General features: G+C 45.0%; 1 protein-coding gene across 5 annotated transcripts in view; it reads right to left on the bottom strand.

Annotated features, from left to right (window-relative positions):
- DLG2 (discs large MAGUK scaffold protein 2) overlaps positions 1 to 20,339 on the bottom strand; it is a 959,957-nt gene that overhangs the window by 828,849 nt on the left and 110,769 nt on the right. For 4 of the 5 annotated variants that reach the window (XM_044442340.1, XM_044442334.1, XM_044442335.1 and 1 more), the window contains one exon: positions 366 to 464. The exons of the other annotated variant lie outside the window; for it this stretch is intronic. In XM_044442340.1, coding sequence (XP_044298275.1) covers positions 366 to 464 — 99 coding nt within the window. The remainder of the gene's footprint in view (positions 1 to 365; positions 465 to 20,339) is intronic. 5 annotated transcript variants of the gene reach the window in all.

The raw sequence follows: 20,339 nt of genomic DNA, 5'->3' as shown, positions 1-20,339 counted from the left end.
CTATTTGTTTCCCAGAAAAATATTGATTATGAGCAACATTTATCACATGGTGGGTGAGAAAAGTCACAGTTATTCCTGAATTTAGTGGCAATCAATTTTACTGGGTGATCCCGAGAGAGAGAGAGAAATGCCCTTTCTATCCATTGTCTCTCTGCATTATGCATAATTTTATACTCTTTTATATCACCCCTTAGTCGTATTTCTTTTGTCAGCAACAAGGCACTTCACGTCATCTTAGCTGTGTTAGTGCCGACACAGCAGACGAAACCAAGCAAAGATACTGTGTAGATGCAGAAACTCTGAAACGGTTCTTTCCCATGGCATTGCCCGAGCAAGCACATGAAGAATGTGGCCAGCACCCTTACCTTTGCGGTTTGATCTTTGGAATGCTGATCAGAAGCCTGGTTCCCCTTATCCTGCTTTTTGGAAGTTGCCCATCTGTCTGGCCCATTCGAAGCTGCAGCCTGGAGAGGAGAAGGAGAAGCATTTGGATAAAGCAAATGCTATTCACCAAACCTCTTTCAGCTCTAGCAGAAGTCTTTATTTACTTATGTATTCCTAACACTGATATCCCACCGTTCAATGGACAAGAGGCCTTTCCTGGGTGATAATTAATCGGGACTGCAACAGATGGGCAGAACAGTTTTCCATATGGACGACCGCCAGCATGCCAAGGGAGGAACAAGAAGTTAGGCGCCTGTCTCTCCCTGAAGCCCTGTCAAATTTCCTATTTTTGCATTTGGTCAATTAGTTTAAAACACGAATGCCAAAAAGGGTGCTTCGCACAAACCTTGTCTGGCAGCCCCAGCATCTGCCACGGCCAAGGGGACAAAGGCAAAACTACGCTAGGAAGCAGCTATGCAATTCTCCTCGCAGCAGCATCTTTCTTAGAGTGGTCTGGAGCACCTTGGGAAGGAGAGGACACTCCGGTGGATGCTCTAGGAACCAAGCGTTTGTGGTGGAAGCCACAGAGCCTATTTCTAGAGCATTCTTCCTCTGTGTTTGCAGAGATCCAGTTGAGGTGACAAGGGCTTCAGCCCCTGTGAACTGGACAAGAAGCTGTGTGTGAGTTGTGTTGCTGCATATGAAGGCCTCTGTGCATGAGTTGTGTGTGTACGCACCCTCTGCCGTTTCAGCAGATACCCAACAAATCCCTTGCGGCCAAAAGGGCCATGCACCAGGTTTAGAACATCTGTATTCCACCTTTGCCTCAATGTGGGTTCAGGATTTTTCATATGGTCAACTGCCAAGTGGCCAAAAAGTGCTTTTCAGCTGCCAAGTCTTTTATACTTTTCCCAAAACCTTTCTGTAAAACATTCAAACTGAAGGGTTTAAATGCGCTGAGTTTCCCAAGGGCATCTACTCAACCACTGTACAAACCAGAATGCTGCCAAGATAGGATTTTTCTCTGATAGACGCCCGTATGTTCTTAACAATGGCATCTGAGCATGCACAAGCCCACATACAGATACTGGTTGCTTTCCCACCTGCCTTGATGCCGCTGAGCAAAGCTGGAGTCAAAGACTGACAAAGAATTTGCAAGACCATATTATTTATTTATTTATTTATTTATTTATTTATTTATTTCAATTTATATCCTGCCTTTTTCCGACAAAGGGCTCAAGGCAGCTTACATCATTCTCCTCCTCCATCTTATCCCCACAACAACAATCCTGTGAGGTAGGTTGGGCTGAGAGTCTGTGACTGGCCCAAAGTCACCCAGTTGGCTCCATGGCTGAGTGGGGACTAGAACCCAGATCGCCTGAGTCCCAGTCCCATGCTCTTAACCACCACACCACACTGACTCTCCAGCATACAATAACAGCATGTTGTAAATACAGGGTTCGGAAGGGTTGCAGTTTAGTGGTATACCTTGGATTCTGCAAGCAAACAGACCCAGTAGGATTGGGAAGAAACCAAGCAAAACCCATCCCTCTGGCATTTGCAGACTTCTTCTCCTATGTGGCCCAGTTTTGGAAAGTGAGCCAAGCCAGGAGGAAATCTGTGAGCACTTGCAGAACACCAGTTGTGCAACCGGCACCTTTCTTCCACATCATGTGCATTTGCGCAAAGAAAAACTGCTGCAGTGATGTGCAAGAGGATGCTGCTTGCACAGAGCATGAGGCAAGGTCAGGCTGAAATGACTTCTCAGATCCTGGAGAGCGATGACCAGCTAGTGTAGACAATATGGACCTCAGCGCACCGAGGGCCAAGAGGCTTCTTCCTGTGTTCCTAAGGGCACCTTCCCAATTTGACGCCAGGAAATAATAATAAGAAATGTCTATCAAACAAATGTCAGTTGCAGCTCCAAACCTCAAAATGCAAGGAAGAACCAAGGGAAGCTACCCTCTGCACAGCTGGTATTTATACAATAAGTCTTCTTTTTAGTCCTTGTATTTGCTTATTAGATTCTAGTACATTTAAGACTGGTATTTTCAAAAAGCTGCAGCAATCTAAGAAGCTTATAAGGGCAAACATGCTAGGATTTACTTCAGTTCCACACATGTGAGCACTACTTCCAGTACAGAATTTATATAGTTTTCACAGGGCGGCTAAGCTCGAACATATTAATGCTATCTGTGCTTTCAGGGCTGCAGTCCAAAACATTACAATGTTGCCCCACTGAACACACTGGGACAAACTTCTGAGCAGATGTGCATATGATTCTACAGCAAAAATGCTAGGGAAGAAGAAGCCGTGAGACCAGACTCCCTCTGGGCCATTATCCACCCTAGGCTTAAGCTGTGGTTGCATTACCTCTAGCGGTGTACTGGCAATTTTTGAAGTTCAAGCCCTCACTATGACGGAGCACATCCCCAAAAGAATCCCCCAAAAAAGTGGCGGCTGGTGTATCAACAGAGCAGTTCTATTTGTTTTCTTCTCCAGTACAATCAGCTCTTTTATTATTATTTATTATTTATTTATTAAAACATTTTTATGCCGCCCCATTTGCCGAAGCCTCGGGGCGGCTTACATTTCAAGCATCAGTGTCACATCCAGCAATACTGCAATGAATAATTTCTCTACCAATTGTTGCACAAACTTCTCTAGGGTTATATACACCTCCTGAACAGCTAAGAGACCAATAGAAGCACAGCTTGAGTTCCTGTGTGTACCCAGCAGCCAAGATGCAGGCCAAGAGCAATGTTTTATGTGTAGGGGGCTGGGAAATACAGACAACCGAATTGTCAGTTGCATTGTGGCTTTGCTTTGAGTTTGCAAAAATCTAAGTAAGGCTTTCAAGGGCAGGACACCTTGGAGGGCACATTCAGTAGCAGGGCCTTCATAAGCCAGAGGTGGCTTCCCTGTACTTAGTAGTTTCATGGGTTAGTCTTGGGAAGCCTGCAAACAATTGAATCAAGGAAAATGACTGCATAAAAACTGATCAGGAACTTGTCTCTATTTGTGGAAGTGAGGCATAGAAGACCTAAGGTATGAGGGGGAATTTGTTAGCAACTATTAATCCCTAGTTATTGAATGCAACTTTGCAGTTGTGTTGCCCCCCCCCACCCCTCCAGCAAAAAAAGGACCCACACAAACAAGGTGTGGTACCAGGCACCAGGTAGTGTTCTGCTGAAAGGGACAGATATTAAACCCTTGAGCTACTTCGAAATGGCACTCAAGCTTCAAAGACCATTGTCTACAACTGCTTTTCATTGCCATATGAATTTTATTTGCGTACAAAAGCCCAGATACAGCTAGGTATTCCATCTTTACTTGCCTCCCATGTACTACACTCTTCCTTTTCTGTAGGCGACAACTTGAACGAGACAAAGTCAGCAGAGACATGGTTCTTCCTGCTCTACCAATAAAACACTCAGCCCAATACAGCTAAAGCGAATGGGTCTTACTTGCCTTTCAAACCAAGCCACCTGCAAATATTCTGCATTACAACAGGGAGCAATATTTTTACTGGGTTCATACAACAGGGTTCATACTCACCCTCAAAGGTTGGGCATGAGTTGCTGCTGAACCTTTCATTATTGCCAAAACATGGGTTATGGTGCTGTTTGAACCCAGTGGCACGAACAAACCATGCTTGTTAACCATGAACAACCCACAGTTCACTACCTAGTAACAAACCATGGATTGTTTTTCGATAGTAAACTAGGAGTTGTTAGTGTGGCTGAGCCTGGGCCACCCAATAGCCCATACTTCTACAACAGCCTGCAGTTCTGCAACAACCCATGCTGAGCTCCTGGGTGCTGGATAGCATGTTGCCTGCACTTAGTCGCCCTTGCTTTTTGCAGCAGCTGCTCTCTCTTAGCAGGGGTTCTCTGGCTTGATTTATTTTTTACTTATTCATTTATGTAAAGCATTTGGATACTTAAAAGCGGTTTAAAGCATTTTAACAAGGATGATTCTTGCTCACTTCAGGGGTGGGCAGGTGAGAAACAATGGGCAACAGGCAGTGGTGCTAAGAATTATTTTAGGGCTGAGTACCGCAGACTAGTCTTTCGGTGATGAAAGAAAGATCCTTCCTAACCTAAAGATGAAGTGAGCCTGCTGCAGTTGCCCTACCTGGAGCCTTGGGGATGACTCAGTGACTGAGGCCTTCCTTGGATGACTTCGAGGAGAAGCCAGAAAAAGCCATCAGCCAAGTCTGGTCCACAGGGAGGATCATGTTCAGGGAGAAAGACACCCAAGAGGTCTTAACATTGGTGGGCAAACTGGCTCCTGCTTGAAAAATAATGATCATTATGGTAAACTAGGGAGCTGTCCGGGCTGTACATTCCATGTGAACCTCTGAAGTCTTAAGGGAACCCACCCATGTATGGAAGACTGTGTGCAGAACTCCCTCAGTGGGAATGAGAAGGACTGGCACCAAGTGTCAGCACCTCAGAGCACTCACTAAGGCCCTCCAGCCAGAAAGGGGACTATCGTTACCAAAGCCCAGCTCCTCTGCCCAGCTTCTCTCTGCTGCCATTGCTTATTTGCTTGTCATCTCTAAGCTAGCAAACAGTGGAGGAGGAGGAAGGCACTTCCACTGTTCTCTCCTTCTAGACTTTGCTGCAGCTGGAGCCCCAAGTGAGAGGGAAAATTAATGGGCATCCATGAAGAAAACAGTGGGCCAGCTCCAACACAGGATCATCAGGCTTCCTGTGCATGGGCAGGCCCCAAACCTGGCTCCTCAACGTGGGATGACTCACAACCAGTAGTGTGTCAAGTAACAGCATGTTAGTGGCCTACTTATTAGTGGCGCCCTCCCACATGTACACTGGGAGGCAGAAACTGTGGCGCACCTTAGCTGCCTCTTGAAGGCGCATCTCTCCGCTCTTGGGCTTTCCCTGACGTGCAATTGCACTGCCCAGTTAGACTGTTCCCATAAAGGTTTTAATATGTTTGTCCTTGCATGTCACAGCGTGAGAAGGCAAGACTCCCCGGAGAAGAAAGTCATGCTAAGTGAAGTTGAAGGCAGAAGAAGAAGGGGAAGATCGAACATGAGATGGATGGACTCCTTCAAAGAAGCCACAGTCTTGCATTTAGAAGGATTGTCACGGATAGGACATGGTGGAGGACTTCCATTCCTAGGATGCTACAGGTTGGAGACAACTTAACAGCACATAGCAACAGCAGATTCTTGTGTGTGCTTTTAATATCAACTTTGGTGTTATATTTTATGTATTTCTCATGAAAACTGCCTGAAGATCTTATGATATCCACTGACACAAAAGTAATTTGGATGGATGGACGGGTTCACGTTTTGGAGTGCTCCGGAGCTGTCCCTGGAGCACTTTCCTTCAGCTTTGGCTGATCCACCACCTGCGTCCTTACCTGGATGACCATTGACTTGCAGTGGTGACCCATGCTCTGGTGACTTCCCAGTGGGATTGTTGCAACGTGCTCTACGTGGGGCTGCCCTTGAAGATGGTCCAGATACTTCCATTGGTTCAGAACAGGGCTGTCAGGATACTAACGGGGACCAACAGGTATTAACATAAAACGCCAATCCTCTTTCACTTACACTGGCTACCAATTGAAGTCCAGGCCCAACTTAAGGTGCTGGTGATGACCTATAAAGCCCTAAACGACTTGGGTCCGGGATACCTGAAGGAGCGCCTTCTTCCCTATGTGCCCCTTGAGATTTGAGGCAGAGATTCTGCTCCAGGACCCTCCTTGAATGAGATTAGGAAGGAGAGTACCCGGAGGAGGGTCTTCTCTGTGGTGGCACCCCAACTATGGAATAAGCTCTGTGAGCCGTCCCGAGGCTATATAGCAAGGGGACGGCATATAAAAACTTTAAATAAATAATAAATAAGCTCCCCAGAGAGGTTCGCCTGGCACTGACATTATATTCTTTTCAGCATCAGGCAAAACCCTTTTTATTTTCCCATCATTTTAATGTATTATTGATTTTAACTGGGGTTGTAGTATCAGTTGTCAGATGCTGCGGTGTTTTGTTTTATTCTACTCATTTTTATTGTAAGCCATCCTGAGACGCTAGTGGCAGACGGGGTAGAAAAAGCATTAAATAAATAAATAAATAAATAAATGCGAGCCTCTTTCAGGTGGATACAGGTGAGGACTGCCCAGGGACACAGCCAGTGAATATGTGCACAGCCAAGACAGAATTCGCCCTCTTGGTCATATGTCATCAAACTGAATGCCTGACGTTGTCCAAGGACTTGCTAGCCATTGATCTGGCATCCATCCCTGCTCCCACGTGAAAAATCTTTTCCCCTATTTTATATTTTCATTTATTTTACTTCAGAGTATCTCTATACCACTTTTGTTTTTAAAGAAACGGCCCCCGAAATGGTTCTCAAGCTGCCCCTTTGCACTGCATCTCTCTTACACTATGCACAAAATAACAAATTTAATCTAGAGAGTTGCCATCTGACAAATTTTATTTTACTTTATTTCAAGATCAGTAGGCAGGGACATACTTAATAGATTAACTTGGTTTCTTTTTTCTTTAGAGATCTCAATCATACATTTTGATCTTTAAAAATCTGCTGTAAAATACTTCTCTTTGGTATATCAGCAAAGACAATCTTCTGACAATAAGGATCTGACAATGAATTTATCACCCTGATAATCAAAGGCTCCTCATTCTGCACAGTACTGGGAGATATTGACTTTTATTAAATTAACTGCTTTGAAAATAAATGTTATACCAATCATTAAAGCATTTAAAGAGCTACAGGGGAAAGAGCAAAATGCATAAGAACAGACGCCTCTGTCACTAATTTCATAGTATATTAATGCAAATTAATTAATTGTACACTGCAGATGTACAATGACCACAGAGCCCCCTGAGATGAACAGGAGAAAAACAAGAGAATATGCAGGGACCAGAAAACAGTGAGTCAGACACCAGTGTATAGGGTTACAGAGTGGAAATTAACCTTGCGAGGAAAATAAGCAAGGTTTTAGAAAGGCTCACTCTCCATCTGACAAATACATCTTTTATTTTGACAAGTTCTGGGCTGGTATAAACTCTGTGGGTCTCAGAGAAAGAAATTATGGAAGAGAAAGATGTTCAGGTCGGATTAGACAATGTTTATTTATCAATCTTATACATCACTTTAATGGTCCTACTGGACCTTCTAAGCAGTTCACAACGTAATACCTATCCCCAATCCAGCCCATCTACGTGTTCTCAAAGGGGAAAACGAGGGGTGTATGAGGAATTAATTTCAGTTCATTTTTGATCAGGATTTTTCCCGTTCACACCTTCTGGACTACATAGCAGTGATGAAATTTGCAGATGAAGTCATTGCCAAGCTTCTAACGCAACTCACAGGATGTGGGATTTGAAAAAAGCACGTAGAAATGCATACTTTGGGGGAATGTGCTTTAATTAATGGACAAAAAATGCAGACATTTCTAAGTTGCATACCATCAATGTTTCCATTTGAAAAATACATGGATGGACATAGAAGAGAGTCATGCAATGTGGAAAGAACGCAGCTCACTATCTGATATAGAGGGAAGTCCGAACAAGCTTCGAGACAGAATTCAGAGAACTTCAGTGAGTTCAAGTTTTGCTGATTCATGTGTTCCTTAGGGAAGAACACTGTAAGCATGTAAAATGCTGTGAGTCCCTTGGACTGCAAGGCGATCAAACTGGTCAGTCCTAGAGGAGATCAACCCTGACTGCTCTTTAGAGGGTCAGATACTGAAGATGAAACTCAAATACTTTGGCCACCCGATGAGAAGGAAGGACTCCCTGGAGAAGAGCCTAATGCTGGGAACAATAGATGGCAAAAGAAGGAGGGGACGGCAGAGGAAGAGGTGGCTGGATGGAGTCACTGAAGCAGTTGGTGTGAGCTTAAGTGGACTCTGGGGGATGGTGGAGGACAGGAAGGCCTGGAGCAATGTTCTCCATGGGGTCGCGATGGGTCGGACGCAACTTCACGACTAGCAACAAATTGGTCCATAGGCTAATTCTGACTATAAGTCATTTTCCAGGGTCTGGTGCAGTGGCTGTTCTTGCATCGTAGGCCATGCAACCAGCTCTTTGACTTAAACAATCCAGAGACAGAGCATCAAACAGGAGGTTGTCCATCCTCTGCCTCCCTCTTCCCAACTAACAAGCTCTGTTATCTGACTCAGGATTATGGGACAGCTTTTTCAGGATTTGAAAACTACTCTGGGATGAAAAACCTAATTGAAAATGGAATTCCCTCTGTAGCTTGCTTGCTGTATCAGCCTCAGCCCATTAGCTGTATCACTGTATCACACCATCCAGCTCGGTGTCTTCCTCTCTTCTTCTTCCTTACCAAAGACTTGTTTTAAAACACAGTTTTACACATATGTACCCATTTGCTATAGGACAGTCCCAGTTTGTGGAGAAAGCAGGGTAGCTATTGCTGGCTTTGACCAGCCCTACCTCTTTCACAGGGATCTCAGTTTTACACATGTGTGTGAGCACACACTAGCAGCACCTGCTTTCACACACTGTATCCAAATATCAGCATATTAATGGGTCTGCTCATATCCAGGGTTATATTGAAGGCAGCCAGTTGTGCCCAGGATGCTGAAAGGAGGAATTTTATGTGTCATGTCCAGTCCAGCAAGGGGAGGAAAGCTAAAAGGTCACCCAACGCAAACATGAAATGAGAGGAGGCCCTAAGGGCACAAAGGGGGGATAATTTCTTAGCCTAATGTTTTTCAAGTCATGTTTTGTTCTTCCATGGGGACAAATTGAGCCTATTCAAAAGATAACCTCAAAGGTAGTTTTGATTATCTTTCAGATGAACACTTGGTCCCTAGAAAGAGTCAAATTCCCTGTGTGCAGGTGTGGTGTCAGCTCAATTTTGGAATTCAACCAGAAATTCTGGTTGTCAGGTGAACTCCACTCCAACTCTTGCCCCTCATGACCAGTCTTCATTGGTGTCCGTTGCAGCCACTCAGAGAGCAGCTATTCCTGGCATGCAGGAGGAGCACTGCAAACGGCCCCAGAAGTGGAGGGCTGATCTCCTGGCCAGCCCCTCCCAATCTGGCGTGTTCAGCAGCCACTGTAGCCACTTGGTGAGCGAGAGGGTGCTGTGTGCCCAGCACATGAGGCTCAGTTCAGGGGGAGCCCCCTGCGAACGCTGGGCACATGCGCCAAGAACTTGGACTCCATGCCGCTACAAGGTGGACTGCAGTCTGGGGAGCTGAGCCTGGGGAATCTGGCGGATTCCCACCTCTGGGCAGATTCCCCACACATCCATGGTTCACAGATGGGGATTTGTCATGATACTGGAGGAAAAGCGGCATGGATATGCTGACATGGATCTCAGCATCTATTTCTCCCAAGCAAAATGTATTATTAGGCAAATCACCAGAAGTCCAGCAGAAAAGAAAGGGCATTTCGAAATGCCAGCATGACTTAATGGACATTCTTTTAGCGCTGTCAGCAACATATTGCAGAAGTTAAATTATATTGAAGAGGGCAAATCAACAGTAAAGCCAAAAACATGTCTGTACCATTACCAACTGCCCCTGTGGAGTTAATCCAGATTTACAAAAGCGTAAGCAGTGCCCAGTGACTCTATTCATACAAATGAAAGAAAGCAATATCTTAAACAAGCCTAAGCAACTGGAAAGAATATGAAGGAGGGGAAAAGCAATTAAGGGCACGATCTGATATTTGTTTAGATGGGGAAAAATCCTACAATTTTCAGCATTCTCCAGCTATCTCTCTGGAGAATCTTGGGAGTTGTAGGACTTTTTCAGGCTAAATATGCATAGGAATGTGGTCCCAGTTGCTTCCCCCTTACTTCCTCTCCTATATTCTGTAGGCAGCCATAGGATGATTTGAAGTCCCAGTTCCAAAATCCCACAATCGCAGTGCTGGGGCTTCAAAGGCTGATCTCCCCTGCCCTCAACCCTGCTCAGCCAGTGTGAAACGAACTGCACCGGTTACCTTCCCCTGGATCCCAAATGCACCCCAGAAGAGAGAAAAGGGGGCAGGCCAGGAACCGGGACTGAGAACTTACACTGACTCCAGTCATTGTTGCAGCCTCTTTATCTATACAGCTGAAAACAATCTTCATAAAATCAGATTTTACAGGACTACCACTGCCCAGCTTAGTTTGGAGCATAAGATGCACACAAACTTTCGCATTCAGGAGTTTATGTGCATTAGGCAGGGGTGTCTGGAATGAACCCAAAAAGTAGTAAGCATGACTAACGAGCGTAAATGGAACACTTTTTTGCAATATTCTCATTGGCAAAGACAAGGTTTATCATCCGTGCTGAGATCAGGCTATTTGAGCTCAGTTACATAAAGCACGAACTACGTGTGCCAATTGCTATAACAACTGGACACATTTGTTCCCTTGCACCGTGTTTCATTACAGCATTTGTTTCTCCACTGCCACAGCCAGTAACTTGGTTGCTATTGATGGAGCAGTTCTTAAATTAAACCATGCATATTCAGTATTTCCTGCAGAGAGGCAGGTCCAAGAAGGGCTTGGAAGATTTGCCCCGTGTTAACAACATTTTCATCCTTTTAGGAGTGGCATCCAAGGAGCTGATGCAGTTCAGTGGCACAGCTGTGTGAAGGGATGTAACAGGTGCATCAAAATGATGCCGCTTCAACCTGGGCGTAGGAGACTGAAACAGCAGGGGGTCTCCTGCAGGGAAATCTGAGCAACAGGGGCCCCTTTGCTCGCTGCTTGCCCTCCCACCTGAGATGAGTCGCTCACCAAGCCAGCATCTCAGCCATGACTGGACAAGGAACTATTTTGTTGATTCTGTTCTGCAAAACCTGCAACAAAATTAGAATGAAAAGGACCCTGTGGCATGCCGCACGGGGCCCCCTGAAAGCTGTGCGTGCTTCCTGTTTGTTTCTCAGCACTGAGTGCTTTGTAAGTGTCTGGGTTTTGTAAAATCTGGGCGTCTGGTTTCTGTAAAATCACCTTCTAATTCAGAAAATAGAATTTAAATTAAAGAGCCCAGGTTAGGCAAGTAAGCTGATCCTCTGACTGAAGTGTTTGTGGTGTTTGTGCCAAGAGAGATCTTGGGGAACGAAAGCAGCAGCACTTGTAGCTTAGGCTAGAGCACAGGCTGTTGATGGGAGAATCTGGAAGTGAAGTCTGACCTCATCCCTAGGCATGGTGTCTGGAAGCCTTGGGGTGATTTAGCAGGGAGCCTAGGCTGATGAAGGCGGTTGGGAAATGGCTCAAGTGCAGGTGGAAGGAGACAAGGGTGAGCCCACCCTGTCTTGGTGGCGGCCGCAAAGCAGCAAGACACTGGAATACTAGCGAAAAGGGAGTCAGCGTCGCACTGGGCCTTCTAACTTTTAGGCAGGGGCGTCGAAGACGGGTGAAAGTAGAGAGGGAAGCTATGGGCTAGCGTGGGTACCTGTGCCTGGCTCCCGTTGAGGATGCCTCCTCAGGAGAAGAACTTGAACCTTCAAAGCAAGAAGTCCCCTGGAAACAGGTTTCCTCTGGTCCTACCAAAGATGGTCCAGGCCCATCAGGCTGATATCTTCCAACCTACCTCCTTGAAAGGCAGAAGACCTCTGGGGCTGAGCAGTCACCCAGCCCCATGCAGCATGGTTGCCTCAAGGGGCAGGCTAGTGATTTACCTGCAGACAGTTCAAGGTGCAGCTCTTAGCAGGTAGTAAGTGATGGAAGACATGCCTTCCTGGAAGCCACTGGAAACCGAAATGAACAATCATGAACTAGATGGACAGCCATGCTGGGCCTGGGGCTGGAGCTAAGACCTGTCAGCATAGGAGAAATGAGATTGCTGAACAAGAGTAGAAGGAATGCTGAATATGCTCACCAGTCCAAACATTTTTTTCTGGAAATAGCTTCTTCCCACCCCAGACCACCACCCTCACACACTGGGGGAACGACACACATTTGCGATTGCCATGGCTCTCTGAACATCAACACACCGCTTGTCTTAGACTCAATTCGCATCTGTGATCCAACTTGCTCTGAGCAAACCAGAACACACATTGTGTCGTGATGGAAGGGGAGGGCAACACGTATCTCCCCAGATTTGCCCAGATTTCCTTCCTGGACAATAGCAGGGTTGAGTCAGTCTACAGGGGAAATTTGAGCAAATTAGGACATTTGCACACACAAAGTGGGGAGTGGCAGCAAGCCAACTACAAGCACATGTTTGGCAATTTGTAAATATTTTTGACCGTATGCTCAGAGCTTCAAAGGGGATATGCTCATATAATTTGCAAGTAAAACTGAAATTCTGCTGCATGCTTTCCCCTCACCTTATTGACTGCAGACAAAAGAAAACAGAAATGGGGCGGCATAAAAATGTTTAAATAAATAAATAAATAAATAAATAAATAAATAAATAAATAAATAAATGTAAATTGCCTCAATTCAGCCAAAGAGAAAGAACAGAGTTTGCGGCTGAGATTTTCCTATGCTTAGCTTTGCAGCACAGAAAAAGAACCAGAAGGGGGAAACCATGACGACTTTTTCACATCAGTCTTCCTAAATTAATGAGGAACTGAACGAGATGCTTTTTTCTGAAATACTGAAGGGGATTTCCATAGTTTGACAAGTGCCACCAGAAAGACACCAGATCCAGATGGGTCACCTTTCAAAGGGCAAAGGGGTTTGGTCATGCTTTGTCACTGTCTTGGGTCAAACCTTGACTGACACTAACATTAAAGAATACTCATTTCCATCATGTGTGAAAAGATGTTTTTGCAGTGATAAAACCTGATAGCAAGGCACACCCCCCTTTATACAGTGCATGCATTGATTCAGTATAGCAATGGCTAGCTAATTTCTCTTTTAAATATACATACCCGGATGCAGAGGTCCAAGCTCTGGTAACCTCCCTCATTTTGTTGTTTGGAAGATGGCAACAAGGAACAGGGCCTTGTTAGTGTTGTCCTCCCAGTTCATGGTGACACTTTAATCTTGAAAAAGAAACTTGTCTGCCACTTTCATTAATATCTTTCCAGCACCAAGCAAATGTGATTCTATACATGGAGTCCCGCAACAGCAGGGGGTTGGACTCAGTGGCCTTCATGGCCCCTTCCAACTCTACTATTCTATAATTCTACGTTTTTCTATTATTCCAAACCATAACATCTCTGACATTTGAATAACGGGCAATGACACTTTAATCGGCATTTCCGTGGTATTTTTCAGGTTATTGTACCGGTAGTGAGGAATTTGTTTTCTTGGTCCCGGTTCTGGATTCTATATTTGCTCTTCTAGCATAAACTTGCATTTTAAAGATTCTGTGTTTTAAGCAGTTCAGTTTGCGGTTATCCAGAAAACACAGAATATTGGGCATGTAGCAAATACAACAGATTACACATGTGGATCCTCATTTATGATCACATTAGATCCTCCAGGTGCTCTCCCAGCCTCATCAGCAATGAGGTATTTAAAGACCTATGGCTGTGCAGGGAGGTGACCTCTGAGAGGGGGTCACACTGAATGGGAAGTGGGGGGCTTAGTTCCCAGCAGGGCCTCCCCGGATGCCCTTCGTGCACCAGCTGCATGTTCAAAGACCTTCACTGACACAAATGGAAGATTTTTTAAGCCTTACTGCTGCACAGAAAATGCAGCAGAAGACTGTCAGGCCATGTCATGCTTCATGTTGCCTTTCCAGTATGAAAACAAAACTGCGGGAGGTTTTCACAAACCTGAACATTGCAAAACCACATCCAAAATTTCACAGCATTGTAAACCAATTAGCAAATGTACTGGCTTGCAACTTGGTAATCCATCATTTCCATCAGTTCAAATAATAAATAAAAACTGTTTACAGCTGCATGTAGAAAAATGGCCTGCTCGAAAGGATTAACTTAAATATTTAGGCACTGGTAACTACAGATACCAGCAAAATGGAGTAATTCATTTAGAGTTATTACAGGGATAAATATGCATTTAATGAGGTGGTAATGATTACATTGTTTTTAGTATGGACTTGCATTAATGTCATAAAGTCGCTCTAGTGCCAAGCATAATATGCATTATATGAGGGGGGCTGCTATTTGGACCTTGTAAATATTTTGTTAAGCTTCTTAGCTCATTGCTGCACGAACTAGTCCCTGCCTGCCTGCCTGCCTGCCTGCCTGCCTGCCTGCCTTCAGCTTGCTTTGAAATGCACTTCTTCAGAGTAAATCCAGAGTTGAAAGAGCAGTTTAACTCTGAATAGCCGTTTGCCAAAGTTGGAAGGAGGAGCCTCTGCCCATGGAAGGAGCTGAACCCAGCCTGGAAGCTTCCCCTGTCCCAGCCTACACCCTCAGGGGGATCTTGCTATTGAAAGGCTAGGTGGGCAGAGTGATGGAGACCCTTCCGCTGAGCAGCTCATCTTCTCCGGCCCTCCTCACGAGGCAAGAACAGGCTCCTACACCTGCTTCCCCTCCCCTCTGGAAAACCCTTCCACCTCTTCTGGCAGGGATTGGCTCTCATGCTGAGTGTGAGAAACCTCTCTAGGCCTTCTTGAAGGATCTTCAAAGGGTTAGGCCCCTGTTCTCCTCCGCCTCCACTTCAGAACCCAATGAGGACCCCCACGGCCATGAGCGAAAGAATGGCCCTTTCTTCACAATTGCCAAGGGGTGAGAACAAGCAGAGGTGGCCTGTTTGCAGATAGCTGTGCGTACTGCCTGGGATGCCCGAAATACCCTAAGCTGAGTCACCCCCTCATTTCCGGCAAAGGATGCCATCTTGGTCACCGGTGCTGACATAAGAGGAATTCCCAGTTTGGTTGCTGCATTAAGTGGAATTGGAGGAGCTGTTATCATCTTGCCCTTTGCCTCGGGCAACAAAACTTCTACATTGAATATGGTGTTGTAATGTTTTTATAAATCTTTATATCGATGTTTTAGCAATTACTGTGTAGTTTAATGTATCTTGTGATTAATTTTAATGTATTTCATGTATTCTCATCTCCTTGTGAAGAACTTATAGATAGATTCTAAAAGTGGTAAGTGATGTATAAATCTATTCAAGAAATATCGGACTTAGATTTGCTCAGCAAAATGTGATATATGAAACTCCTAGGAGACCATGGTCTCATTTTATTTATTACTTTAATAAATGCATATACCACTTAACAAAGAAAATTGAGCAAAAACATACACACACAGTGACTAACACAAAAAATACCCTATGTGAACCATTTAAAAAGATGTCCATGTTAGCATATAAATCTCTGAAAGTATAAACCCACCATATATTTGATCGGAAACAGCAGATCTGGAAAAGTCAGAATGGAAAAAATAAACAAAGCTCAATTTTTAGCATGTGCCAGAAACTCATAATTGTTTGCACGTGCCTTAATTCCAGGGGCAGAGAATTCCAGAATACAGGAGCCCCTGCAGTAGCAGCACAGAATCCAGAAAGTCAAAGGATATTTTTGGAGGCCCAGATCCAGCCTTAAAAGCTTGCTCTGAGATTGGAGGTGGAACTCCAGAGTGGAGCACCTTCCCCCTGCTCTCACAGCCAGCATGAAAAGAACTGCACCAGCAGCAGGAGCCCCAGAGATGGGCTACTAGGGTCAGGGAGAGGAAGAGACGGGCAAGGGAAATATCCAGCCATCAGATGAGAGGAGGAGGAAGAGGAAGAGGAGAATTATATAAGCTGCCTTGGGTTCCTTGGAAGGAAAGAAGGAGGGGCATGAACGTAATAATAAGTATATTACAATTGTACTGCTCTTACATTGTGGTTACTTAATATATCACTATGCTTTTGTTTTATTGTAATTTAAGGTGTTGTAATTTTAACTTTTTGTAAACAAGCCTGTTGAAGTGGGATAGATAAATCAAATCACTCAATATACAAGTAACTAGAATCCCAAAAGGGCAACCTGAACCAAAGTATCACTGTACATGACCCTGGATTGTTTGATCCTCTAGGCCTGACTTCTAAACTTCCTGTACCTGCCCTGAGTCAGATCAATGCCCTGATGGCTGCAGGCAGCCAGTCAATTAAAAATAAATATACAGAATGAATAAACTCTTTAAAGATGTTATTGCGAGAGGAGTAGAATGCAATCTTCAGCCACAGTGATTCCAAACTGGGAGGAAAAAAAATTGTCCTTGGAATATGGATAGCGTGAATTCTCATGCGTAGTGGCTTTGATTTGGCAAATGATTAGAGGTGATAGATGAATAAGTGAGATAAATGACTCTTACAGTTTTTAGAGAAAAGAGTTGGGCGAGCTAAGTGCTCAAATCCTACTTTAAACAATAGCTCCAAGAGAAGCCATCTTTTTCAAACGGGAAAGTCAATGCAGGGAACATTCCTATGGCCCCCTAGACCTTGCCTGAGGGCTCAAAAATAGTTTGCATTCCCAGCTCTAAGCCTAAGCACCAACCCTGTTTTAGGCAACAATAGCTCCCGACCCTCTGCCCTGCCGTCTCACAGCTGGCATGGAAAGAACTGCACCAGCAGCTCTCCAAGGCTGGGAATTGCATCTGGTGGGTAAATGGGGCATTTTAGAGAATAAGGAGGAAAGAGGATCGGAGCTGCCAGAATCTGAGCAATGCTGAGGCTGTTCCAACCTCCTTCCATCCCCCTCTGAGATGCCCCAGCTAGATGGATGAAAACTTTCCAGCAAAAATGCAACATGGAAGGAACGGAGCAGCTCACGCTCATCTCAGTAAGACTGCACCCTAAGCATATGTTTGTTTCTGCAAGCTGTTAATGTATCGGTGTTATTAGGGGCCGTAAATACATCACAGCTATTCCTTTCCCCTGGTAGTACCGTCTTCTTGTTAGAAACCTGCTGGGACACACAGTGGAGGAACTGTGAAGAATATGAATTATAATTTTCAGTGCATGCATTCTCTTCAGAAGGGGAAAATGCTGCAGCGACTGCAGTAAGTAGGGTCCCTGCTGGATCAGAGCAAGAGTCTAATTTGCTCGTCGCCTTGTTTCTCACGATAGCTGACCAGGTCCTCCACAAAGTCTTCAATCAGGGACAGGCAGAAGGTAGATTGGGACTTTCCAGCGTCCCCTTCTTCAGCAAGGTGTCAAGAACATGGTTGGTGATCAACCCCAGACATGCTTGAATGAAGCTGCTGAGCTACATCAATTTCATTGTGGCTTTTGGCCTGGTCTGTGCACAGAAATGGGCTTGATTGTCCTGTGGGCTAGCAATTTCCAAGAAAGAGACTGGGGAGTGCAGACTTGATGGTTCTCTTTGCTGTCTCGATGACTTTTGATGCCACTCAACAAGGCATCTTTCTGGGTGGGCTGTTTTGGTTCCAAGATGGGGGTACTGTTTTACAGAGAAGGTATGGAAACTGCATTTCTCCATCCAGGAGGAAAAACAGTTACTTTCCCCAAGGCTGCTTTGAGCCCTAAAAAAATAGAGGTAATAATTGCTAAGCTCTCTGTGTTGGGTATTTTGAGCCTAAGCAACTGAGCAACCTAAGCAACCCAAATGTTTCCAAAAAACCCTGGTTCACTCCCTGGCTTCAGGGATACTAGGTCTTTCTCATAGACTTCACCTGGATCAGCCCATCTGCCCTTCAAGGTCTGTCAAGAGCCATCACTGCGGGCTTTGAGGAAGACCGGGAGGGAAGAATGGCCATAGCTCAGTGGTACAGTGCATGCTTTTTTTCAGAAGGCCCTGGGTTCAGGCCCCTGGCTGGGAAGGATGCAACCCTGAAATTCTGGAGAACCTGTCAGTCACCACTAAGTATACTGACAATGAGGACTGGTGCGTCCAATGTCCATGGAGTGGTGGACACTCTGGGTTGTGACCTGAATTTTCAGGAGCTGCCCGAGGCACTGAACTCATTGGGTTCACTGGAGATTGAGTTCAGCACCATGGACATCCCCTTCAAAGTTCAGATTAAAACCAAGAGTGGATATGCCGCCCCCCAACACTGGAGAAAGCAGGTTCTGTTGGATACCTGTTGGGTAGAAGGACCCATAAAACAGCTTGTGGTTGTGGTTTTCCCAAGTGTGTATTTTGACCTTCCCATGATTACATTTTACTAGATCACTTAGGTTTGTAGCTTCACTCATGTTGTAGGTTTTTAGGACTGTCTAGGCCAGATGTTATAGAGCTGGTATTTGATGATTCTGTGGATGCTAGCTGTTGTATTGCTGCATCTTTTTTATGATGTGAGTTTTATGGTCATAATAAAATGCATATATAAGTCACTCAGGAGCCTTCCAAGGCAGCCTAGAAATAGCCTGACTTCACCCGCTGTTCTGGAATCCATCCCTCAGGTTAGCTTACAACATCTATTACAGTCAATGCCCTTTTATAACATTTGTAGTTCTTTTAACACCTGCTAGTGTCTCAGAGTAAAACCATTTTCTGATCCTTTTAATCGCGAACAAATGACATTAAACTGGAGGTTGGAAGCCGCTTCAAAAGAAATGGATGAAGAATCATGTTTAGAGCTTGTACCCAAAGAAGGCGTAGAACGGCAGTGGGAAAGGGACGGCTGACAGATGTACTGCTTTCTCTTGCCCTAGTTCAGAGTGCTCAACAAACACCAAATCACCAAATTGTGCATTGCACCCGCTTCCGCTGGTGTCCTCGGTGAGGGCTCAGTTTGCTCAGCCCTCTTTCACTGGCTGTTGTCAAGATGCTGCCATACACCAAGTGCCTTGGACGCTCTGAAAGCTCTATAAAAACATTAACTATTGTTATTAAATCATTCATGCCAACAAGATATAATGCAAATGCCCTGAATCAAATTTGACAGGGAACAGACAGAGTTCCAAATTCCAGGCCTTGCATGTGTTTCATTCCGTCCCAGGCCTGAGCTTGGTGGTGCTTGCTGGGAGATTAGAAGAAACCATTCAGCATGACCATATAATTCTGAATTGCTCTGCACTAGCAGCATTGATTAGTCTCTCCTAAATCTACGTAGATCTGGGGTCTTAAATAGCTCCAAGTTCCCAAAGGCAAACTGCTGATGTGAAATAGATGAGAGACTTGGTTTCTACTCAAGGCAGAAGGATTCTTAAATGAGGGTTTTTATTACTGCAACCTTTTAACAAGCAGGCAGTTGAGCTAAGGACAAAGAAGTAATTACAATGTTTGTAATAACTGGGTACGGAGGATGGATAGGCAATCCCAAGACAAGAGCAAATAGAAGCATGCATTTAATGGAGAGGACGTGGACTGCTTTGCAGAGCAGTGTCCTAACCACGTGAAAGGCAGGAGACTGCAGGGAGTGAGGGCAGGGGAGGTCTCAAAGGGGCTGGCCAGGTCTGTTAGTCAAGAGGGATTTATGGAACTCCTGGATTCAGAGACTATTTGGCACTGAATAGCTTGGTGGTACAGCTTTCATGAATAATAATGGGTGTAAGGGGGAAATAACAGTGGGATAGGACTGCAGTTTTCACACAAAGGTCGTGAGTTTCCTGGCAGCATCTTCTTGGCCTCTGCTGAACAGGAAGCTTGGCTAGGTGGACTCTTGGGGTTTCCTATGAGCCTGTATCTCTGGAATTGCTGTCCTTTGCTCATTCGTTTCTGCGGCACAACCTTCCAGAGTTGCATTACAGTGTTTTCTGAGTCATCTCCTTGTCAAGGCTGGCTCCAGGCTTCGGAGGGCCCTTGGGCAAGGTGGCCTCGGTGATGGCCTTCTCACCACCATGAGCTGCTCTTGCTCCTCCTCCTTCTCTTTCTCATCATGGTGACCACTGGCATACTTGGCAAGCAAGGAACCAGTGGCTTAATTCCATTTTGGAGAAGGTCTTGGATGCCACAGTGCCTTCCTCAATGGAGCTAAGGGATAGGTTCCAAAATACAGACTGTAGCTTAAAGGTACTTTTCAATGCATGGTTAGATAAAAAAGTCCTATAACTCCCAATATGCTCTAGACATTTTCTTGCCTATAAACCCATAGGATTACACCGTAGAGCCGTAACTTCCAGCCAGTTAAGAGAAATTCCACCCTTCTGGAAAGGAGAAAAAACTGCCCAAAAGTG

The sequence above is a fragment of the Varanus komodoensis genome, unplaced genomic scaffold (assembly GCF_004798865.1).
Source record: "Varanus komodoensis strain SLA01 unplaced genomic scaffold, ASM479886v1 scaffold4, whole genome shotgun sequence".
In the NCBI taxonomy this organism is placed as follows: Eukaryota; Metazoa; Chordata; class Lepidosauria; order Squamata; family Varanidae; genus Varanus; species Varanus komodoensis.
The sequence above is the reverse complement of the archived record's forward strand: the minus strand, read 5'-3'. Positions and strand labels throughout refer to the sequence as shown.